The 24,749-nt window shown below is 42.7% G+C and overlaps 1 protein-coding gene across 2 annotated transcripts in view; it reads right to left on the bottom strand.

The window, feature by feature from the left end:
• Nucleotides 1-8,574: 8,574 nt before the first annotated feature.
• Nucleotides 8,575-24,749, bottom strand: part of LTA4H (leukotriene A4 hydrolase) — a 31,129-nt gene continuing 14,954 nt past the window's right edge. For both annotated transcript variants that reach the window (XM_038422721.2, XM_038422731.2), the window contains exons 6-19: nucleotides 20,710-20,762; nucleotides 19,788-19,860; nucleotides 19,327-19,467; nucleotides 19,078-19,101; nucleotides 16,915-16,985; nucleotides 16,691-16,802; nucleotides 14,948-15,092; nucleotides 14,758-14,861; nucleotides 14,272-14,342; nucleotides 12,959-13,013; nucleotides 11,965-12,060; nucleotides 11,080-11,162; nucleotides 9,840-9,944; nucleotides 8,575-9,142 (exon numbers count right to left, since the gene is read on the bottom strand). In XM_038422721.2, coding sequence (XP_038278649.1) covers nucleotides 9,010-9,142; nucleotides 9,840-9,944; nucleotides 11,080-11,162; nucleotides 11,965-12,060; nucleotides 12,959-13,013; nucleotides 14,272-14,342; nucleotides 14,758-14,861; nucleotides 14,948-15,092; nucleotides 16,691-16,802; nucleotides 16,915-16,985; nucleotides 19,078-19,101; nucleotides 19,327-19,467; nucleotides 19,788-19,860; nucleotides 20,710-20,762 — 1,266 coding nt within the window. In that variant the 3' untranslated portion in view covers nucleotides 8,575-9,009. The remainder of the gene's footprint in view (nucleotides 9,143-9,839; nucleotides 9,945-11,079; nucleotides 11,163-11,964; nucleotides 12,061-12,958; nucleotides 13,014-14,271; nucleotides 14,343-14,757; nucleotides 14,862-14,947; nucleotides 15,093-16,690; nucleotides 16,803-16,914; nucleotides 16,986-19,077; nucleotides 19,102-19,326; nucleotides 19,468-19,787; nucleotides 19,861-20,709; nucleotides 20,763-24,749) is intronic.

The following is a 24,749-nucleotide window of genomic DNA, read 5'->3' as shown; positions in this document are numbered from 1 at the left end:
TTCTTCTTTGAGTGATTGCTCATGTGTATTCGACAATAGGTGATTCCAAGCTATATCTGTTGGAGGTGGGTAGAAGTTCATAAGTTCTCAGGACGGAGTACGGATCTGCAGAATCCAGCGTCATCCCTGGATATCAGCTGACCCTTCGCACGCTCAGCCAAGGCGACGAACAGTTGCGAAGACTTTCTGAACAGCTTGGTCCGCACGAGGTAGAAAGCCAGAGCTCACCTCACGTCAAGCGTGTGGAGACAGCGTTCCTCACTATTTGTGTGAGGCTTGGGGCAGAGGATGGGCAAAAAAATGTCCTGACCCATGTGGTAGGTGGAGGAACGCAGGGTGGGGCAGAGCTGGACCTTGTCCTTATGAAAAACCATATATGGCGGTTCAGAGGTTAGGGCCCTGAGCTCTGAGACCCGCCTGGCCGATATGATAGCTACTAGGAACACCACCTTCCACGAGAGACGAGACCAGGAACACGTGGCCAGTGGTTCAAACGGGACCCCCATAAGATGAACCAGCACCAGGTTTAGGTCCCACTATGGTACCAGGGGCTTGGAATATGGATAGAGACAGTCCAAACCCTTAAGGAACCAGCCGGTCATAGCATGGGAAAACACCGTGTGCCCTTGCACTGGGGGATGAAAAGTCGATATGGCAGCCAAATGCACCCTGACTGACGAGGGTGCCAGTCCCTGGGCCCTCAGGTGGAGGAGATAATCAAGGATAAGCTGGGTCGGGGCAGCCATCGGAAAAACACCCCAGCCTGCCACCCATCTCAAAAACCGAGACCACTCCACCACACAGGAACAGCGAGTAGAGGGCCGTCTACTTTCGAGGAGGACATGCTGAACCTGTTCCTAGCATGTCCTTTCCTCACCACCTAGCCACTGAGCAGCCACGCCGTGAGGTGAAGCGTTGCTAGGTTGGGATGGAGACAGCGGCCCCAGTCCTGAGAGAGCAGGTCCGGGTGGAACGGCAACTGCCATGGCGGAGCTACCGCCAGCCCCGAAAGGGTCGCATACCAGTGTTGCCGGGGCAACGAGGAGGACCCTGGCTTTGTCCGTCTTTATTTTCTCCAGGGCCCTGCTGATCAGAGGCATTGGGGGAAAAGTGTAGAGGAGCTGGCCTGATCAGGACAGGGTAAAGTCATTGGAGGTAGCGCCCCTCCCTAGGCCCCCCTGGAGCAGAACCGGGGGCATTGTCAGTTCAGCCAGGTTGCAAATAGGTCCACCTGGGGAGTACCCCACCTTCAGAAGAGCTGGTGAGTAACTTCCAGGTGTAGAGACCACTCGTGCTTGGTGAGCAGGGGCCCAGCTCCACCAATATTTGGGGCTGGGTGACTGCCCAGCCCCACCTGCCGCCCTGCCCCCGTGCCTCCCCCAGCCCCCTCTTGCTGCCCCCATACACCTCCCCTGGCTCTGGAGCAGAGCATCCCTGCCTCTTCCGTGCAGCTCCAGGCTGCCTCCCTGCAGCAACTGCTGCCGCAGGGTCCTAGTGCCCCTCATCTCCATGGCCAGGGCAGACTGACTCTGAGCCCACCCTTCAGACCCTTCCCTTTTCTGGCAGGACCCACCACCAGCATAGGGCCACCCCCCCCCGCCTGCAGTCACTGCTCCTGCCCCATGCTGGACAAGGAGGCAGCCTCATCCCCCATCCCCAGTGAGGCTACAGTCAGGGGCAACAGCAGGGGAGGAGGCGCACGCAGTACCCCCTGGCACCCACCACGGACCTGAGAGGGGACCTAGGAGCACATGCCGTGACAGTGGTGCGGGTGAGTGTGCTGCTGGGGGGGTGAGAAAGGGAGGCTCCTCCCCCAGAGCTCACTGCTGCCGGCAGGGAAAGGGTTGGGGGGAGTCCTCCTCTCCAGCCCCTATACTGGAGCAGCCTGCCTGCACCCCAAACTCATCCCCAGCCCCACCCCAGAGCTCACATCCCCAGCCAGAGCTTTCACCCCCCCGCACCCTCAATCCTCTACCCTAGCCATGAGCCCCTCCAACACCCCAAACACCTTATCCACAGTCCCAGCCAGAGCCCTCATCCCCCTGCACTCCAACCCCCTGCCTTAGCCCTGAGCCTCTCCAACCCCCCAAACTCCCCAGCCCCAGACAGACCCCTCGCCCCCCATACTCCAACTCTTGCCCTGAGCCCCTCCCATACCCCAAACCCCTCATCTGCAGCCACACCCCACAGCCCTCACCCTGCACCCCCTTCCATCCCAAACTCCCTCCCAGAATCTGCACCCCCTCCCATCCCCAAAGCCTGCACCCCAATCCCCTGCCCCAGCCTCGGCCTGCACTCCAGACCTCCCCCACCCAAACTCCCTCCCACAGCCTTGGGTAGGTGGGGGACGGAGTTTGTTGGGGTGGAGTTTTGGTGGGGGCGGGGTCTGGGCACCACTAAAATTTCTACAAACCTGCCACCCCGGGTGACAGGGTCCCCCCACCCTCCCGCACAGGGTGTATTTGTTGCCTGTACAAACTTCCCCAGCAGTTGCACAAAGTTGTTGTAATTGTGTCACACAGTGAACCCCATGCTGTTACTGTGACCCCCAGCCCGCCTGGGCCCACCCAGCCAATCGCCGCCTTCCCAGTGCTACACATGACCTTTGTTGACTTACATCAGTCATAGCGCTCTTCCACCGCTGCGCTCCAGCTTGGTTGGTGCTCTTTGCGCTCGCCCCATAAGTGTGTATGATCCGCTGCTGCCTCTGGATCGGGAGTATCCGCGGTGGCGGGACCTACATCAGCCATGAGACAGCGATCTCGATGCAGAGGAATGGCACCGACAGTAGTAGCTGCTCCGCGAATGGCCTCGATAGGCAGACCCACGTCAGCGAGATGCCGATGATCGACGCCCAGGGCTACGGTGCCTTGGCGGAGACTTGAAACGGGAGTCCAATAGGGAACAGCATCGACGATCGTGCCGCGACTGACTGCGGTATCTCCTGCAAGATGAGGACCATTGGCGACATCTGCCATGGTCCCGTCGATATTCGCTTCGCGAAGATGAGCAGTGCCGGGAGTCCCGGTTGGACAGCACCCATCCGGACAGTCTGGCCGGTGTCGAGGGCAATCCACGTGGACTGAGCCCTGAATGGTTGCTGGGAGGTGACCCGTGTCAGGAACGTTCCCTTGCCCATGACTGGTACCGGGCTGGTGGCGACTGTGGGGATCCCAACAGCGGCTTGCCTCTGGAGCGTGGGGCTGATATCAGCAGAACTCTGGGCACCGGCATGGACATGACATCCCTGGCTGCCTGGAGGGCTTCGGGTGTAGATAGCATCTGAAGAGGCCTGCTCCAAAAGGGCCGGGCTACTCCGTTCAACGCGAGTCAGAGGCCTAGGGCCCAATGGGAATTGAGGACTACCCGACGTGGGCCTAGCCTCTGTCCCAGACTGCCCCTGATGCCATTGCAAAGAGGGAGTTTTTCCAGTCCTCTTGGCGTGCACGATGGTACCAGAGGGTCTCCGTGTACCGATGCTGCGGTGCTGGGTACCGGTTCGGAGCGGCATGCTGGAATCGGTGCTGGCCCTGACCCCATCAGGATGGCCCAGAGCCTAGTGTCCCTTTCTTTTTTAGTCCGGGGCTTGAAATACTTGCAGATCTTGCACCTTTTGCTGATATGGGTTTCTCCCAAGAAGTGCAGACAATCCGAATGCGGGTCGCTCCTTGGCATAGAGTGCCTACAAGAGCCACACGACTTAAAGCCTGGGGCGCAGGGCATGCCCTGGCCCGGGCTCAATGACTAACTAAACTAACTGAATTAGCTAACTGATTACAGGTACTACTCAACAAACAGAGTCCTGGGGACGAGCTGCAGCAAAGACGGAGCTGAGCAGTTCTGACGCACCTTCACTGGCAGCAAGAAGGAACTGAGGGTAGGGGAGAGTGCAGCCCCCTTATACCACGTCAGACAGGTGCTGTGGGGGAGAGGGGCGCTCCCCCCCTAGGGGTACTGCTATGGGAAAAATTTCCGGCACTGGTGCACGTGGCGAACATGCACACCTATTGTGGAATACACATGAGCAATCACTCAAAGAAGAAGGTAGATTGGCAGGCCAGCAAGAGGAAGCTTGCATTGCTGATCTTCATGCTGGTGCATTTTTGAGAATATGTAACATTGCATCCTGCAAAAGAACTTTGGTTCCTGGTGTTGGCTTCCAGGCCCCTTTTACAAGCATTACAACCACTCATTAAAAGGTAATATTTACTGCAGACTCACAGCACACGAACTACACAAACTGACACTAGCACATCCCATAAGAGTATGTTACATTTTAATGTAAAAATGGTGAAATCAGCTTCTCTGCTACCTCTTTAGACACAAATTTCCTTGCAGGCCCAACTCTGCAAGTTGCAAAGCTGAACAGCACTGAGCACTTGGGGGTTGAATCCCAGCCAGGGCAGCCCTTGGCTCTGGAATTGTATAAGTGACCCTTCTTACAGAGTCCAAACATCAACAGGATTTTGCCTGAATAAAGAGCAAAACCTTAGGATTTGATCATCATTGCCCATGCATAGCTGGTACTTTGTTCCCAGCTCCCCTGTACACATGCATACACTCCAAGTCAGCGGAAATTATGTTGGGGAATTCAGATTTCACCATCCGATCAGATGGGAGAGAGACTTTCTCCCTTGATCATGTCCATATCAATCACTGGAGGGCTCCCCTGCAACTGAAGTGACTGTGAACAGCAGGACATACTAGGAATATCCATAGACCACGGAGCACTGCTGTACTGAGCTTTCTTTGTAGACCTAGTAAGCAGGAAGGAATTAAAATATGGTGTAGAAAATTACCAGCTTGAAGAGCTCCAAGTAAAACATACTAGTATGTCTATTTCACCACAGGAATTGTGGATAGCTTCACCTTTAAAGAGGAAGACATGCAATGGACTATTTAAGATGAATTGGGTAACGTAACCATTTATGCTCAACAATCTATTTCACCCTGTATTTAGCCATGGCACTGATTTCTTCCATTCTGAAAAAGTACTCTGTGTAGCTCAAATGATTGTCTCTTTCACCAACAGAAGCTGAGTCAATAAAATATTACCTCACCTACCTTGCGCAAGATATACCAACAAATTTACTCTACTCAGTTGAATCAGTGCTAGTATGTAGAAAGGCAGATATTTTCAAGCCACCAGGAGCTATTACAGATCACATTAAATTAGCATGGTCTTGTTACAGGAATTCCTTTTTACTTTGATACTCTTCTTAATCTGCTGCAGAAAAGATTTTCCAAAGCAGCCGATAAAAGACATGGCCATCATCAGTTCTCACATTCTGTCTGACCCAGACTGTGATATACCAACAGCTGTTCATTCACTCTTGGCCTCTAACAGATTCTAGCTCCCAATCAAACTACAGAGTAGAGCAGGGCCAGTATGAACATTTAGGAAATGATGCCTCTGGGTATGATAGTTTTGTCTGAAATTATTTAATAGCTAGAAAGTTACTCAATAGCAACCCACATCCAAACATTTTAGGACAAGACAGTGTATTCTGCTGAACCTATCAAAACCCTGTTTAAAACTTTGGAAGCATGTACTGGAGAAAGATTTTTCACCTGTCAGTTTTAAGTTGTTCTCAACTGTGTTTAATCTAGAATTATTTGCAGAGCAGTAGCCATTCTCACTCCTTTCCAAACACTCTATTGGGTATTCAGTTTTCTCCTCCTACAAAATACAATAGTTACTTGTTTTTGCTTTCTTTTCTGCTCCTCATACAGGTGTTAATTTCTACTGGTCCTGTCAGCATCTGCATTTCAGTTTATTTCAATCTATACTATTTGGCCATTTTCATAAACTGTAAACAAGCAGAAAATATCTTTCGTGGCCTATTGGTGTGCCGTTCTTTCCAAATCCACTTTGAAGAAAACAACCTACAGATGGCAGGATTCATGAGAAGTTTACAAAGTATATTATCTTTTTTTTGGTGAGGGAGAGGGAGAGGGGGAAGAGAGAATCCCAGCCCGGGCAGCCCTTGGCTCTGAAATTGTATAAGTGACCCTTCTTACACAGAGTCCAAACATCAATGAGATTTTGCCTAAATAAGGAGCTAAACCTTAGGATTTGACGATCATTGCCCAAGTATGGCTGGTAATTGTTCCCAGCTCCCCTTTACACATGTGTACATGCCGAGTCAGCACAAATCGTTTAGGGGAATGAAGATATCACCATACTATCAGATGGGAGAGAGAGAGAGAGAGAGAGAGAGACTTTCCTCCCTTTGTCATGTCCATATCAATCACTGGACGGCTCCCCTGCAACTGGAGTTACTATGAACAGGAGGACATATTAGGAATACCCATAGACCACTGTTGTACTGAGCTTTCTTTGTAGACTCAGGAAGCAGGAAGGGGTTAAAATATGGTGTAGAAAAATGCCAGCTTGAAGAGCACCAAGTAAAACATATACTAGCTATAATGTCTGTTTCAGCACGAATCTTGGATAGCTTCAGCTTTAAAGAGGAAGACACACCTTCTTCATCTTAAATGGTCTCTTGCAACATGTTTACCACTTATGCTAAACAATCTGTTTCACCTTGTATGTAACCGTGACAGTGATTACTTTTCCAGACCTGAAGAACTCTATGTAGCTCAAATGCTTCTTTCACCAACAGAAGCTGCTCCAATAAAATATTATCTCACCTGTCTTGCATAAGATATACTAACATGTTTACTCTACACTACCTATTGTATCAGTGCTAGCATGAGGAAAGGCAGATATTTTCAAGCCATTAGGAAGCAATTACAAATCACATTTAATTAGTATAGACTTGTAGAAATTTGTGGAAGAGAAAAATTTGAAGTCAATTTCCCACTATCTGTGGAATGTGACTAAATTAAGTTCACTTGAAGTTTCCTCCAAGGAAAATCATTTAAAAACCAAACAATTTACAGTGTTCAAAAAGAGAAAATGTTTTTCACAAATCTGAGAAAATATTGCTCGCTGTTTATGAAGAAAAATCCCTGCTGCAGCCACCCCAGGGCTTTAAATTGCCATCTGGGAAAGCCGGTCCCAGTACGGCGCACCGGCTCTTACCGGTATGCCATACCAGGGCGTACCGGCTTACTTTCACCTCTGTCTCAACCAGACTTTAATATTCTACGCTGAGGAGTAAGATGGGAAAGAGTGACTTAGCCCTGGTCTACACGGGAGGGAGGGAAAGGAAATTGATCTACGTTACCCCCAACTTCAGCTACGTGAATGACGTACTTAGATTGACTTACTGTGGTGTCTTTACCGCAGTGAGTCGACTGCTGCCGCTCCCATCGACTCCGCTTGCACCTCTCGCAGTGCTGGAGTACAGGAGTCAACTTGAGACTGCTTGGGGGTCAATTTATTGAGTCTAGACTAGATGTGATAAAATCAATCCCTGCTGAATCTATCGCTGCCTGCCCAATCCGGGGAGTAGTGAAGACATACCCTCAGTAAAGCTTTATCCACAGAAAACTATAATGATTTAGTGCAGCTCCCTCAGAAGGAAGCACTTTCAGTTTGAGAGCTTTCTATCAAGTTAATTCAACAGTTTCTAACTAGGACTTGAAAAGATTATCAGGAACAGTCAACATGGATTCACCAAGGTAAAGTCATGCCTGACCAACCTGATTGCCTTCTATGATGAGATAACTGGCTCTGTGGACATGATATACCTTGACTTTAGCAAAGCTTTTGATACAGTCTTCCACGGTATTCTTGCCAGCAAGTTGAAGTAGTATGGATTGGATGAATGGACTATAAGCACTGTTCCCTCTAAGCTGTGCACGTGCACACAAATCTTAAACCCTGTGCACATGGTGAAACACCACGTGCACAAAAATTTGCACAGAAGAAATTTTTTGCACACATGGCCTGTCAAAAATTAGAGGGAACATTGACTATAAGGTTGATAGAAATCTGGCTAGATTGTCAGGCTCAACGGGTAGTGATCAATGGGTTGATGGCTAGTTGGAAGCTGGTATCAAACAGAATGCCCCTAGATCTCATCCACTGAAACTTGAGACCATTCCTCCTTGTTCTGTGACCTGCCACCACTGAGAACAGCTGAGCTCCATCCTCTTTGGAACCTCCCCTTGAGGCAGTTGAAGGCTGCTATCAGACAGCCCCTGAGCCAGCCAGGTAAAGTCAAGGGGCTACTCATGTGCTTAAATGCCTGACTGATTAAGGGCCCATATCAGGACTGTTTACATTAAAATACAGTGAGCCAACAGAACACAGGACAAAGCCTGAAAGTTTAGTACTGAAATATTGTGACTAACTTTTTTGTCAAAAAACTGAATTTTGACAATCAGCTCCAGCTGTTACATTACAACAGTTACATATAGTATGTACTGTAACTCATGTCATACTTTAACTCATGTTATCAAAACCATCAAAAATCAGGGTTGGAAGGAGAAACAAAATTGTTCAGATACTAAAGTAATATAGACCATACAAATAAAAGCAGTTTTTATACAACATGATTTTTAAAGTTCCAAGTGCATTCAGCTTTTCTTCCAGGTTTATTCTAGAAATCAAAATATTTGAAGTCAGCAAGGAAAAAGCTATTTATTATGACATTTTTATTGTTACTTTCTATACTTGTTGATTGTACAAGACCAGACAAGTTAGCTATTTTATTTAAAAGATTTTGTTCCCCAAATATTTAAAGACTCAGGATTTCAACTGTGCGTTGCTGTGTGAAAGCTTGTACAAAAAAAAGATTTGATTTCGTTCAAAATTTGTAAAAAAGTCCACACGATTGATAAACACAAATGCATCTAAGAAAAGTCATCTTTAAAGTACTTTATCATTTGTTTGTACTAGAACCATTCATTCATCTCCCAAAGGATTTATCAGTTTTCCAAAATTTCATTCAATGTACAAGACTGAAGTTTTTAAACTTCATCTTGAAGATCCATTTAGCACAACATGAAGTCAGATAGATAATTAAGCATGCATGTTAGCATAATGTGCAGAGTTACAGTTCTGTTTTAGTAGTTTGCTATAACTTTTTAAAGAAATTAAGCAGTCTGTCCTTGACCCACTTTCAAGTCTTTGGCCACCAGCATTGCAGCCACTGGGTGCATGCGCGCTCTGTGCTGCATGAACAAGCTGACAACTTGATCACGAGACTTCTCAAAGTTGTAGAGGTCCCTGCAAAAAATTCCATAATATAAGTACAAATAAGAAACTAGTCTAAATATAGTTTTCCTTCTGAAAGTTTTATTCTTACGTTGAAGATTTTATATTAAGATTATCCTTTATATCAGGGGTTGGCAACCTTTAAGAAGTGGTGTGTCAAGTCTTCATTTATTCATTCTAATTTAAGGTTTCGCGTGCCAGTAATACATTAACGTTTTTAGAAGGTCTCTTTCTAAAAGTCTTTATTATATAACTAAACTATTGTTGTATGTAAAGTAAATAAGGTTTTTAAAATGTTTAAGAAGCTTCATTTAAAATTAAAATTAAATTAAAATGCAGAACCCCCCGGACCGGTGGCAAGGACCTGGGCAGTGTGAGTGCCACTGAAAATCAGCTCACGTGCCACCTTTGGTACGGGTGCCATAGGTTGCCTACCCCTGCTTTATATAATGGTTTTGCACTCTGCAATCTAAGTTTCCTAGGTTTTTATGTTTAAAAAAAAAAAAAAAGTAATACAATACAAGAACTTCAATTTATCCTGCAAATGTAGAGATATTCATGTTCAAAGTGCTCTGGAAGTTCTATAGTTAGTCACTTCCTGCTCTAGTTCAAAAAGGAATTAATTCAAAGGAATCCATTGGCCTGTGTTACACAAGAGTGTCCACAATTATTTAAAAAAGCATTTTTAAGTTCTGTAGGTGAGTCTTACCTAAACAAGGGACGAGTAAACTTCATCCTGCCTTGTTCTGTAGCCATTTTTAGAGCCAGAGGAATGGCTTCTTCCCACTTGGCTTGGATGCAGACGCGTAACCATCTGAAAAAAATGTAGTTAAACATGAATTTCTCCTCCGAGTTGGTTGCCAATTTTTGTTTGTAGTAGTTTTCAAATTTGTGATCTTCCACTAATATCATGTTCCCTAACTTCACCCTAAGAATAAAGTGGTCATGCTACCATACATGCAACATGACATTCAGATACTAAGTACTTTAAGTTCATAATGAGGTTGAACTGGGTCTCTTGGTTTCCCCACATTGACTTTTGCAATTATTTCTCTTATAATGATGTATATATTTGTATTATGATAATGCCCAAAGGCATTGATTAGGGCCCCGTTGATCAGGGTGCTGTATATTTGGGGGAAGTCATTTCATAGCAGTAAGCATCTATTTGCACAAGCTCATCTATTTTGTTATAAATATAAAAATAAAGCAAAAGTAATAGAACTCAATATCATTATATGAACTGGGAACTACATTCCAAACTTAAACAATATAGGTTTGTCAATGGTAAACAGCAAAGGATTACTGTACACTGAGACAAGACACAAAATCCCTAACCAATAAAACATTTTGTGGCAAGTTTATTACAATGGCAAACTGGGCAATTTTGCCAGTTTTTAAAAGTTATAATACCTCCCAATATAAATATGCTTTTAGAGTTCCAACAACATAATTTGGGGTTCAGACATGTTTTAAGGGTGTATAAATATGAAATACAAAGGAATTTACAGTGATAGGTATAAACTAGAATTAATGGGAGGAAAGGAATATTTTCCTCTGATGCTTTTCCTAAATTTCCATTTAAGTTTTAATAATTGTTTACTTTAAAAGAGAGCATAAATCCTGTGGGGAAAGTCAGATCTAAAGTTAAGTGGACAAAGCCTTAGGACTTTTACTACAGGGTACAATCACACTGGCAAAGGAACAGATTAGATGACCTAGGTGTTATCGTTAATTTCGGATGCTCAGACTGGAACACATTTTCCCATTTCATCATTAATTCGTACATAGAAACACTGCACATATAAAAGTTACATTTATCAGAAGTTATTACTATTCATGCGTGTCCTATTACATTTCTGTAGAATGGAACTTCTCAGATTGATAACGGAAAATACTATCTTATACACAAACACTTTTCATGAAGCAATTTCCATACTATTACTAACCTGAATCTTATTTCAGAATTGTTTACAGCATTGAAGTTATAAACTTCTTGCATTTGCTTTACATGCGACACAGGAAGTGGTGCCTAAAAAAAGTTGCAAAATTAGAAGAATGAGTAAGAGGTATATTTCAACTGATGTTCTCTGAGAGGAGGCAAAACCTAGAAAGACGACACTCACTACAAGGGAGAGAATATTTAACAAAAAACTGATGGCTACGGGTAAATGCCTGCATATTCCCTCCCTTTGCTCCACTCCACCTAACTAAGGAAGGGGAAACAGATAATATGATAGTTACTAAGGCTTTGTCTACACTAGCACTTTTGTTGGCAAAACTTTTGTCGGTCAGGGGATGAAAAATAACCACACCCCTGACCAACATAAGGTTCACTGACAAAAGTGCTGGAGTGGACAGTGCTATGTCAGTGGGAGACGCTCTCACCGCTCGCTGGGGGGGGGGGAGGAATTTAAAATATAGAGTGGCTACATAGGAGACCAAGGTCCGTAGTATAGACATAGCGTAAGTCTGTGAAACATTAGTACAGCCCCAGTATCACTGAAGCACTCTAAACTGGTTACAGTTTTATTTAAAGCTTAGTCACACAATACATAAAAGCTAAATTCAAACAAACCCAACCACTTCTCAAATTTTGTTTCTGCCTCCTTGACTGAAAATCTCTGGATGTTACTCATCAGGTGAATAATCAAGAAAGAATGGGTTTTGGAGACCTCTTACTGGCTGTCCCAAAGAACAGCAAATGATTTTAAGTAGGATTAATAAGGATCTTCAGAAGTGTTGAGCAACATATGAGCTCCCTGGTTTTACAAAAGAGATTTGTGCCTTTCCTGCATTCTTAGGAGATCAAACTACTCCTAGCCTGCACTTACGTCCAGTAGTAACAGTGCCAGAAACTCAATCAACTGATGGGATGACAAATCCTTTATATCTGCTGAGCTGAATGAGCACAAATCACTTTCTTTGGCCTAAACAAGAAAATAAAAACAACAGTTTATAACTGGCTTTTTCAGCAAAGACATCATCTGTCTGCTTTTGTTTATGGACACCTACATTTAATTTCAAGCTACTTTATGTAAAAATACTGCTTTTAGGGTTTAAGTTACGCAGTTACAGAAAACAAAAAAGAACCCAAAAATGGGAAATCCGTGGGGCTTGAGTGGTTTTTTGTTTTCACCATTTCATTTTCTATTAAAGATAATGAAATAAAAAGTGCAAAGTAAGTTTAAGAGATTCTTATTAAAAAAAATCACAAGTTGAGTACAACAATTGCAATGTGTACTTTTTCATAAAAAGAATCTTTGGCAAGAGGAGAATTAGGTTGAAGCAAAACACACAAAATTGGCAAAGATAAGGATGCTACACTCATTGGCAAAACTAAAAGCATGTTACTACAAATGAGCAATGACTTGTTGTAATTGGCTTTGCTTAATTTTACCAAGGAGCACATACTGACTGCTTTATAAAAGGAGGGGCAGTGTTAGTATGAGAATATAATCAGTAAGGGAGACTTACTTCCACATCTGTGCCTACCAAAAAGTTTTGAAATTGCACTCCTAAGGCATAGGGTAAACTATGCACAATGGGATTCTCAATTTGCACATTATCCGCATGCACTAGATAATTAGCTGTGTAAGTACTTAGTTTACAGGTACAATGCAGTTCCTCGTTTCAAGAAGTTGCAGCACCTCTACAGACTCTTTTTGAAAGTTTAGCCTATGAAATAATGCAAAAATTCATGGCAGCATTTCCTTCAGACACATACTTTCTTTGATGCGAGTCCTTCTCTTATTATACAGAACTAACAACTAGTTTGTCATTGTTAAAATATCTGTAAGACGTCTGCAGAATTCTTTAACAACTCACTTTGCTCCATCTTTGGCTCAAGGCAACACAAGCATCTGATAGTGTCATATCGTATCTAAAAAAGATGAAAAACCAAAGGATTGTATTTTAGAAATGTGATAATTCCAAGTGCATTTGACGGGCATTGTAGCACAGGCTGTGTAAAAGTGGCAAAATGGCCTATAATTGGTCTTGGAAGGATTAGATTTTTATCGGTAAATACTGGTATACAGATTTCACCACACACGAACAAACCAAATGGAAATACATTCCATTAACAACAACTGAAATTTGCAGATAGGCAAAGTAAGCAAAATGGTGTTTGAGAACTTATTAGAGTCAAAACTAGTGATTTAAATTTTGGAATGCGGCTTGTTACAAATGGACTAGGAAATTAATAGTATGATATGACTTGTTGATTTAAGAATATTTTATTTTGACATGTGATTTTGACAATTTGCATTTAACAGTTTATAAGGCTTTAACTTTTTGAATCTCAAAGTGTCACTAAATAATTGTCTGATTCCTCCCATAATTTCCCACAATTGTGAAAATATAAACCAACAACAATTGGAAAAAACTGCTTAAAAAACCCTCAATTTTCCACAACTGTGAAAATTTAAAAATCAATACAAATCTAAAAACAAAAACATCAGTATTATCTGTTGAAGTTATAAAAAATAAAATTAAAATTCTGCCAAGCCTATTTATAACATAGGTGTGCGCCTCACACTGCAATGCAATATGTGGAAAACCTTCTACAATGAGAGTCAACACAGAAATGTATTTCCATACTCTCATTTTTCACACTAATTCTACTCTTCATGGTATTTGTGACCTATGTTGTGAATATTGCTATTGCTCATTGATAGCCCCATGCACTACTGACCGCAGATGGAGCAATATCTTTTAGTCAACCTCAGAACGTAAACACATTCAGAAGTTGTACACTCTCCAGCTGGTCGGACAGCATGAAGAATGGGGTGAGGGAGGTGAAGAGGGATGTTTCTTGCAGAGATTTCCAAGGGGGGGGGAGGAGAGGGGAAATCACACTTTGAAATTTTTCCATTTTCTGTGGCAATTTTCCAAACAAAAACGATATGCCTTTCTCCAATATTTCTCAGTTTGGAAAAGTATCAGAATCATATTTCCCCCAAGATAAACAAACACACGCATGCACCACACAAAAAGACTTCCAAATATTTTCAGAAAATAAGGTTTTGTAGAAGTTTTCTGACCAGCTCTAGTACAAGTTTTTTCAAATAGTTAATTGATGTTTGGAAATAACGCAAAAATTTTAGGCGAGAAAGACAAGAGAAGAAAGCACAATTTACGTTGGTTTTACTGGTGGCATGCCAGGGGTGTGCATCCATGCATTCCAGTCAACTTTGTCGAGAACATCCACCTACAAACAACAGATCTTTATTCAGTTTACCATCTACATGTTGTTTTCTCTAAAGAGTTTGCAAATTGAAATTTAGTTAAAATCTTTAGCTCAAGCTAACCAAAACCAAACCAAAACTAAAGTGCTGATTCCTATGTAGTTTACTTCTGAATAACTGTATTTTGAACACATGCACTGTTACCCAAACCCATGTTTGTAAGATTTTATGCTACATCTTTACATATTCTCTATATAGGAATGAGGGTGAAGAGGCATAAGCGCCATCTCTTTTTAAAAAGGCAGTAATACTTTATCAGCCTATTTTACTCTGACCATATGGAGTATCTTCAGGTTCCTGAGCTATGCCACAAGTAGAATACATTCTGCCAGTTTCACACAATTGTAGGATCTCAAATAGCCTGAAACACCATCCAACCTTATCCTTGAAGTAGGAATACAAGAACTTCTTCCAATCCTCAGTCACAGCACTCTTATAGGCAAACTGCTGAATATAAGCCTTCAAGAAGCCAATGAAGACATCTAAGTTAAAAAAAGTATCAATTAATAAAGCCACTGTTTCAAAGCAAAATAAAAATCCTATTTAAAATAGAACTATTAATGCTCACCTGGTCCTCCAAGAAGCTGTTCAAGGTGGAAAAGCAAAGCAAAGCCTTTCTCGTATGGAACAGTAGAATATGCAACATCAGGATCTACTTCATTCAGATTAGGGATCAGGTTAGTAAAAGGGTTTGTGTCTCCAAGCGTATTTATCTGTAACAATATTATACACAAATACTCACCCAGGAAGGCTCCACAATTCACACGGATTTTCAGCCATCTTATACAGTCATCTTCCATCCAAGACTAAGATTACCATGCTTTGGTGCACATGGCTCTAGCTCATCCCCTTTACTGAAGTTCCCTAATTAGTACACATTACAAGCCCAACTTTTCATCTTAGGACTGGTCTATACTACAAAGGCTTTGCCAGTATAGCTATACTGGCAAAGCCCCCTAGTGAAGACTCAGCTTATACCAGTTTAAAAAAAAAAAAAAGAAAAGAAAAGAAAAAAAAGTCCTTTTGCCAATACAGCTAAACCACCTCCCTGAACATCAGATGCTAAACTGGCTGCATCCACATGAAAGATTTTGCCTGCATAACTGTGTTAGTTGGGGGTGAGATATTAACATTCTTAACTGACATAGCTATGCTGGCCTTGTGAACATGCTCTCATGTTTTGTTTGTTCCCATTTGTGCCATTGTTCCCATTAAAGAATGGGTAGCCATGGCAACAGCTTCTTTCCTCCTACTGAAATCACACAGTTTGTTTAGTCTTTCAAAACAAACACACACACACACGAACAAACAAACAAACAAAAAAACCAACAGAAGTTACCACTGACAGGATGAACAACAAAACTATTAATCCTAAAGGGGAGAGACATTTCTCTTGGGAGGCACTGGAGGAAGGGAAAAATAGACAATTTTTAAGCTAAGCCAGAGTCAAAGTCTTTGAAAAGGCAACTACCATTACCATGACCACTTAAATTCTCCTCCTAGAGGCAGAAACTGAGTATCAGGATTCCTGATCTTCAGCACTCAGTTTGGTGAAATGTGGAATACATGGGCTTTGTTGTGTATTTCAGTTCTCTCTCAGACATTTCAATTGCTTGTATCACACTCCAGAACGTCTGAAGTTTGAGAAGGGTGGCCTTGGCTATGGCTATCACAAAAAGGCAACTTTTAGCTGCTCACTGGTAAGCTACTTGCTTTAAAGGGTTTTTAAAGGCTTATACTTTAAATTGCTAATTGCTTTAAAGGCTTATACTATTGCAGTATTTCCTGTACATTAAGGTTTCACTATTATTCACTAGCTGTTGCAATATTCAGGAGTAGTTTGGGATGAAATTCAGCCTTTCAGAAGATCCTGCAATCTTTAAAAGATCCTTGAGACTTAAGGTCTTTTTGAAAATGTTACCATCATCCATAATCTAGCAAAAAGAAAAGGAGTACTTGTGGCACCTTAGAGACCAACAAATTTATTTGAGCATAAGCTTTCGTGAGCTACAGCTCACTTCATCGGATCCACAAGTACTCCTTTTCTTTTTGCGAATACAGACTAACACGGCTGCTACTCTGAAACCTGTAATCTAGCAGTGTCATGTTTACATTGAACAATATAACTTCTTGTTCATAAACAAACCCGAGAGAACATTGGTACTCAACTACCAACACAAAGATTTTCAGGAGTGTTACTATTATCGTTTTCTGTTGCGTATTTCAGGGAAACGTTAAGACAACTTAATTTTGATGAGTTATGTTTAAGCAAACATACACATACAACAAACTTCTACCAAAATTGGTTTACCGTATTTTGCAACTCTCTCCAACCTCCCAAAGCTTGGAAGTGCCTGAACTGTTCACCGAACAGCCGTCCACCAATTCTACGTTCCAAGTAAACAGTGTGTCCCTCATTTAGCCTAGAGAATTATCAAGAACATTAATTCATGTGAGATGGCAAAACATTTCCTCAGAACTTTTATACGGTAGGTAAGAGTCAATTTTTCGTAATGCACTCAGTATTACACCTACCAAAAATGCTCCCATGTTTTGTTTGTCACCAAGTTTCCTGTCCAGCTATGAGAGATTTCATGAGCAATAACCTAAAAAACAAAACAAAACAAAAAAAAACCAGCCACCCATTCCATGTCAGAAGTAGATTTCGTTAGATTACCCCATAGAATATACTGTCAAATCCAACAGGTGGAGAGAGGGGCAGCAATAGGAATCACACTGGGCTAACAATTGCATATACAAAGCAGATTGCCATTTGTTGTAAGTAAGCCTCTGGATATCAGACTCACTCAGGTGTTAATGTCCCACACCACACACCCTTTGAAAAAGTAGTTTTCAAATTGTGGTCTGTGGAGAACAGAGCCTTCACTGGTTAGCAGCGCTGATCTGGTTGGTCACACAGTGATGGCTCTTCTTGTTTTAAATTGCTAAGTCACATTAAAAGAAAGATTATTTAAGGTGTTTTAGTACTTTCCTGGTATTATTTTTCCAGGTATGCAACTGCTGTAGTGCAGGGATGTTATTTCATTACAAATGGGAGGAGATGTGATTCATGTGATCATGAATAGGGTGCGAAATCATACAAGATACTAAAAATGTGGTCCACATTGAAAATTTTAGAACTCCTCTTGGAAGGCTTTACAATATTACGTTCATTTAAGGGACTATATTCCTCTACTGGAAAGATTTAATTAGATGAAATGACATCCAGACTCCTCTTTCCACACAAACATTAAAATATAACTAGGACAAGCACTGAAGTACAATTTCCAATTAAAAAATTATGCACAACTTATTGCAAACAGTTTTAGTAGTTAGATACCAGAGAAACAGGTGACCAATAACTACCATTAGCATAAGAGCCTAAAGAATCCCACCTTTTTCTCCAGAATCAATTTAGTTACATTTTTTAAAATGGTTTTGGCAGCTGCTAGGCTATTCCTAACTCCAATATGTGGGATTTATCTAGAACTAAAAACTGCTCCCCTTTAACATTCTTGTGATTAATTATCTGTAGCCCTCAGTTCTTACATTGGGTCAGAGACAGAAGCTTTCAACTTTGCTGATTCATATCAATAGCAGCATACATGCTAGTATGGCCCAGAAGGAAGACCAACTGAGAACAGTGGCTGGGAGTTCAGTATAGTAGTAATGTAGATTTCTCATAAGACGTAGTGTTGTTATGGCTGTGAACTTTCAAAGGCTTTAAATGGCTGAGCTCGTAGATTTTATGCAGGAGTTCTCAGGATATGTTTTTCTCAGAGTGTAGCCGCCAACTCTTGCTGGTGGACGCTCTCACACTTTTTCTGAAAATACTTAATTAGTTTTAGGAAAAACAAATATGCACATCCAAATCATTATAATTTATTTATTCTTAGCTATTAAGTCTGTTGTGAAACGTGATATTAACAAACATACAAGTATCACATTTCACGTTTCACAGCAGACTTGCTCAGCTCTGCCAAGCCTGGGGACAAATTAAGCCCCGGATGGGAGTCTGGGAGAGACACTGGGGAGGACGGAGGGGAGCTAGAGCCTGAAGCTTCACGACCAGAGCACAAAGCCTCATGGCCAGAGCCTGCTGCCCCCGCCACTTCAGGTCTGAAGGCCAAAGCCTGAGCCCTACCGTCCCTGGGAAGGTGGGAAGCTCACCAGCTGCAGGCTCCTCCAGCGTTGTGCCCCAGGTGTCTCCACAAAGGAGCAGGGACTAACCTCTGCTGGTGGCCCCAGCAAGAAAGAACAAGGTGGTGGATCTAGGAGCAACAGGAAAGGGGAGGGGCCGCTATTTTGAACACACGGACACACAGTCCAGGAGGCTATAGCCACAAGAAAAGCTCCTGGTGGCTGCATTTGAGAAACACTGTTTTAGAGGGTCATTTCATTTGTCAATATAGTTAAATGGGAAAAAGGAGATTCCTTCTATAAAGATGGTATTGTTCTGCAAAAATGATAGGGACAAGATTTCCCTGAACCTGAAATTTTTGCAATACAGCTTGGTATTAGACGGACATGCTATGTATTTTTCCATTTTGTAAGTAGTTAACAGAAAATAAGTAGGATGTCTAAATGAAGACTTAAGATTTAGAAATTTCTCACATCTTCACTGCTATGAACGATTTAAACTTTAACTTAAAGTTGCACAGTATTTGGTTTGAAGACCTGAATAAAGTTTATACTTACATTTGACAGTGATCTGTCACCTGCCTAGAATAGACAAAAATCAGATTATCTTGTTGGTTCAAGTTAAATTCAAAATTCATGCACTACACACATCTGTTTCATGTAAGTTCTATGGCTCTGATAGTCTAAGGATCATTTTATTGTTCTTTAAGGAACATAAGTCCAGAGTTCTATGCACACACCTTGACAGATTTTAAAATAGGTTCTGATGGAAAGCTGAAGAATAAAGTGCATACGTTTCACACTTACCAATAAAGTAGGTGTCACAAAAGTAAGGCAGGGGTTCTCCATACCTCCATAAGGAAAAGAGGGAGGCAAGACTAGCAAGTCGTACTGTCCCCACACGTAAGGCCCTGCCAGATCTTCTGCTGTTTTCAACATGGCTTCAGTCTGCAACAAAAGTTAACATTGATTTTTAATGAGATTTGTAATTACAATTAGTAAATACAGGTTATAAGTATGATCCTAATGATCCACTCGAAAATCTCTGACAGATCTTAAGTTCCACATGCAGACCAATGGCAAGATTGTGCCTTGTCATTTGTGTAGCAAGATCAGCAGTTATTTGATGTTCCTTTAAAAAACAGAACACACTTTGGTGGAAGGGAGGAGAAGGGAAAAAATTAAAATGAGAGCAATTGTAGTATTGGCTGATTATTTTTAATACTATGTAAAGTGAGTGAATAGTGAGCAAACTCTTTGTAACTAACCTCCGCAAATTCATATGCAGATTTATCGACCAGCTCCTTCTCAGCCCACACCAGCGTCCTGGGGCCAATCTGTCTGTAGAAGTACAGATTTCAGTTAGACACTGAACCTGAATTGATGTTCTATGGGAAGCCAGAGCATAGTGGAGGATGGGTTTTATATACTCACAGTAGCCCATATTACTGAGGAGAGGTTCTGGAGAAACCTTCCCCCCCCTCGTTTCACTGCTATGTTTGAAGGGGGATTAGAGAGGAGAGAAGGAATGACTAATTTAATTTTAAACATACTTCTTTGCTTAAAGACTTAATGTTCTTGTCCTCCACAGGAGGACAGATAGAGGAGAGGTGCAAGTGCAGTTTAAAAAAAAAATCCGCAGGAAATATTTTTTGCATTGACTATCTAGATGGGGGATAAACTGAAGTTCGTGCTTTTACAGTGTTAATACAGCACTACCACCACCACCATTCTGGGCCTGATTAAAACATACCTTTGTGCAAATGAGTGATGGGGTTGACGCTAGTATATTAGGATTTATGGAGGAGACAAAGGCTCATCTAGTGAGTGATTAGTTTCTAGATTATTCTCTGGACTAGGTTGGGAAGAGAGGAACAAAGACTCAGTGGCTGGATTTTATTCCATTTCTTACCCTTACAGTGAGAGAGTAGGCTCATTCTCTTTCTTATGTTGTGGCTAGATACTCCTTGAGATGAGAATAATAAATGAAGACTTATGGACTAGCTAATACGCTCAGCAGTGTTCCAGGCTGGGGGAGTACATACTTGAATGTTATATGAAGGAACATCTTAACGCTCTTTCACTGACCAAGAGTTTTTAAATTAGGATCAGGAGTCCAACTAATGTCAAGACTCTCTCAAACTTTCTGTAATCGATAAAATTTAGCCAATGTGTACCATACACACTTACCTGCTTTCCAAAGCCCCAACCACGAATGCAATCAAGTAGCAGGGTATTGGAACCTAATGGAAGATATTAAAATTATCTATTTAAAATCCTAGTTGTAATATCGGAACTATCACCCACTGAGTTAATCAAAGAAAAAAGTTATATAAGCATAGTTGTAAATTCATATTCTTCAAAACCTTCTGCCTTGCATTAGCCCCTGGACCTTGTTTTTCTTCTGCCTGATGTGGGGTAACAGATTTATCAGCCAGTGATAGTAACAAGAAGGGTTTCTTCAGGTATGTTAGAAACAAGAAGACAAGGAAAGTGTGGGCCCCTTACTGAATGAAGGGAGGCAACCTAGTGACAGAGGATGTGGAAAAAGCTAAATTTACTCAATGCTTTTTTTGCCTATGTCTTCATGAACAAGATCAGCTCCCAGACTGCTCCACTGGGCAGCACAGCATGGGGAGGAGGTGACCAGCCCTCTGTGGAGAAAGAAGTGGTTCAGAACTATTTAGAAAAGCTGGACGAGCACAAGTTCATAGGACCAGATGCACTGAATCCGAGGGTGCTAAAGGAGTTGGCGGATGTGATTGCAGAACCATTGGACATTACCTCTGAAAACTAATGGCGATTGGGGGAGGTCCCGGAAGACCGGAAAAAGGCTAATGTAGTGCCCATCTTTGAAAAAGAGAAGGATGATCCTAGGAACTACAGGCCAGTCAGCCTCAACTCAGTTCCTGGAAAAATCATGGAGCAGGTCCTCAAGGAATCAATTCTGAAGCACTTAGAGGAGAGGAAAGTGATCAGGAACAGTCAGCATGGATTCACCAAGGGCAAGTCATGCCTGACTAATCTAATTGCCTTCTAATGAGATAACTGGCTCTGTGGATGAGAGGAAAGCAGTGGACGTGTTGTTCCTTGACTTTAGCAAAGTTTTTGATAGGGTCTCCCACAGTATTCTTGCCAGCAAGTTAAAGAAATATGGGCTAGATGAATGGACTATAAAGTGGATAGAAAGCTGGCTAGATTGTTGGGCTCAATGGGTAGTGATCAATGGCTCCATGTCTAGCTGGCAGCTGGTATCAAGCGGAGTGCCCCACGGGTCGGTCCTGGGGCCGGTTTTGTTCAATATCTTCATTAATGATCTGGAGGGTTACGTGGACTGCACCCTCAGCAAGTTTGTAGAAAACACTAAACTGGGAGGAGTGGTAGATATGCTGGAGGGTAGGGATAGGATACAGAGGGACCTAGACAAATTAGAGGATTGGGCCAAAAGAAATCTGATGGGGTCCAGCAAGGACAAGTGCAGAGTCCTGCACTCAGGACTGAAGAATCCCATGGTACCGCTACAGAGTAGGGACTGAATGGCTAGGCAGCAGTTCTGCAGAAAAGGACCTACGGGTTACAGTGGACGAGAAGCTGGATATGAGTCAACAGTGTGCCCTTGTTGCCAAGAAGGCCAATGGCATTTTGGGATGTATAAGTAGGGGCACTGCCAGCAGATTGAGGGATGTTATTATTCCCCTCTATTTGACATTGGTGAGGCCTCATCTGGAGTACTGTGTCCAGTTTTGGGCCCCACACTACAAGAAGGATGTGGAAAAATTGGAAAACGTCCAGTGGAGGGCAACAAAAATGATTAGGGGGCTGGAGCACAGGACTTAGAGGCTGAGGGAACTGGGATTGTTTAGTCTGAGGAAGAGAAGAATGAGGGGGGATTTGATAACTGCTTTTGGAACTCCCCTTCAGGTAGTTGAAGAGGATGGATCTAGACTGTTCTCAGTGGTAGCAGATGACAGAACAAGGAGTAATGGTCTCAAGTTGCAGTGGGGGAGGTTTAGTTTGAATGTTAGGAAAAACCTGTTGACCAGGAGGGTGGTGAAGCACTGGAATGGGTTACCTAGGGAGGTGGTGGAATCTCCTTCCTTAGAGGTTTTCAAGGTCAGGCTTGACAAAGCCCTGGCTGGGATGATTTAGTTGGGGAGTGGTCCTGTTTTGAGCAGGGGATTGAACTAGATGACCTCCTGAGGTCCCTTCCAACCCTGATATTCTATGATTCTATTGTTAAGGAACCAACTGGCAGTAATAGATAAACTATGTAATCAAAATAGTTTTGATGTGTATGTTCTGTTTCTGTCAGTATCCTGTTAAGTGCTTTCTCTGTCTCTGAAACAATGTTTGTCTCTGGAAGAACAAGAAGTGATAAAAAATGAAGTGATAAGAAAAAGGTATATAACTGGTCACTGCAATTCCACACTTTTGAAGCTGTTTATCAGTCTTCCCACTACTGTGAATAAACCCCTTCAGTATTGTCTGTGCCTGCCTGATTCTTGGGGAAAAGAATCTCCTTGCTTCACAGTATACAAAAGCCACCCTGGGAACCACCTTTGATATGTGTTACAAAAATGTCACATCTTCCCTCCTGGCTTTCTATAAATACCCTGGTTCTGTTAGCTTTTGTGGGCCATCGAGGGATCCTGTCAAAAGAGAATGATTGGTTTGTGACAGACCTACTTGTAGACTACTTAATCTTCAATCCCAGCCCAAAGAAGTAGATCAAGAGCGTGTTGCTAGTTGTTGGCTGCACGTGTGTGTGTTCTTTCTGAGTGCTGTGCCAGCTCTGCGCAGATATCTGGCCCAGCAGAGCTTGATCAAATTGCCCAAAAAGACCACAGACTCGGTTCCATAGCAAAGGCACTCAGCCAGGTTTATTGTCAACAAACCACGGTCCTAGATTCCCAGATCAAAGTCTACAGTTACATTAGTACATGTATGCCTGTTGCAATGGACTCAGCTCAATGAATGGTGGGACTTTCCATTCCCCCTTTGGATGGACAAAGACAACTCCTCTACAACCTCTCTATTATAAACTGGAAAAAAGTTTATATACAAACAAGTTACTTATTGCCCTTCTGACGAGGTTAGTTACCACCCTTTACCTTGTACATGCTTGTTTGATCAAAACATTTCTATCCATCACCCTGTCATCCTGACCTTATCTTTAGGAGAGATCAGTGTGTCCTATATTATCTTTGGGGAGTCTGTTTATATCAGACCTGGCATCGGGGTGTTGAAAGCAATAGTATTGCAATTCAGCATCTCAATCCCAGTTTAACAAAACACCGTTTCTTCCTGCCTTGACTCCCCTCCTTTCGTCAGTACCACAGGCAACTAAGGAATCCTAACCCTCACAACCGGTCTCTTGCACAATACTCCTGGGGAAATTCGGCACCACTGTGCATACATGTCACCTGCAGATTTTTTCCTCCTCCTCAGAAAATAAATTCTGCCATCAAATCACTGCAATTACACCTTTCACCCACCAGGGGCTGCTGTGGTTCCAGGAGACGGTGCAGGGCTGGAGCAGCCGGGTGCAGAGAGAAAGAGGCTGTTTTCTCACAGCACCCTGTCTGGGAGTGAGACAGACACAGGATCTGGAGACGACAGACTTGGGTAGGGGCACAGGAGCTAGTGGGGTGACAGCACTGAATCAGTGCCACATGGGGGGGGTGCAGGGAGGACGGAGGGTGTAGGGACACACGGGGACGGGGCAGATGTGCCTAATTGAATGGGAGAGGTTAGGGGTCAGCATTTCCTGAATCTATTTTGTTGTCTGTATTGTTACAGACAAATATTGCTGACAAGTATTTTGAAATAAATTACCAAAATAAACTGAAACTGGAATGATTATATTGTGTCAATTTGACAAAATATACAGAATTTTAAAATATTATGTGCAGAATTGTTAAGGCACAATTTTCCCAGGAGTATATAAAAACCTCAGGCTTCCACAGTTCAGGGTATGGTAGTTTTGTCATTTTGAAAACTACACTGCAGTAGCTGAGAAGATGGGACAGTTGCTGAAACAGAGTATCTCAAAAAAGGATTGCAAAAGACACCAGCACAAATCCCCCCCCATACCATGGGGCTCTTATCCTCATAGGAAGGGTCAACATTCTCCTTCCAGATTCCAATATGAAACAATTCTTCCAGCCTCCCCTCTCTTCCTGTAGGTCTTCTCCAGGACGCTCCTCCTTCCCAAACTAACCACTCCAAAA

Source organism: Dermochelys coriacea, chromosome 1 (genome assembly GCF_009764565.3).
Source record: "Dermochelys coriacea isolate rDerCor1 chromosome 1, rDerCor1.pri.v4, whole genome shotgun sequence".
Taxonomy (NCBI): domain Eukaryota; kingdom Metazoa; phylum Chordata; order Testudines; family Dermochelyidae; genus Dermochelys; species Dermochelys coriacea.
Note: the sequence above shows the minus strand (reverse complement) of the source record. Positions and strands in the feature narration are given on the sequence as shown.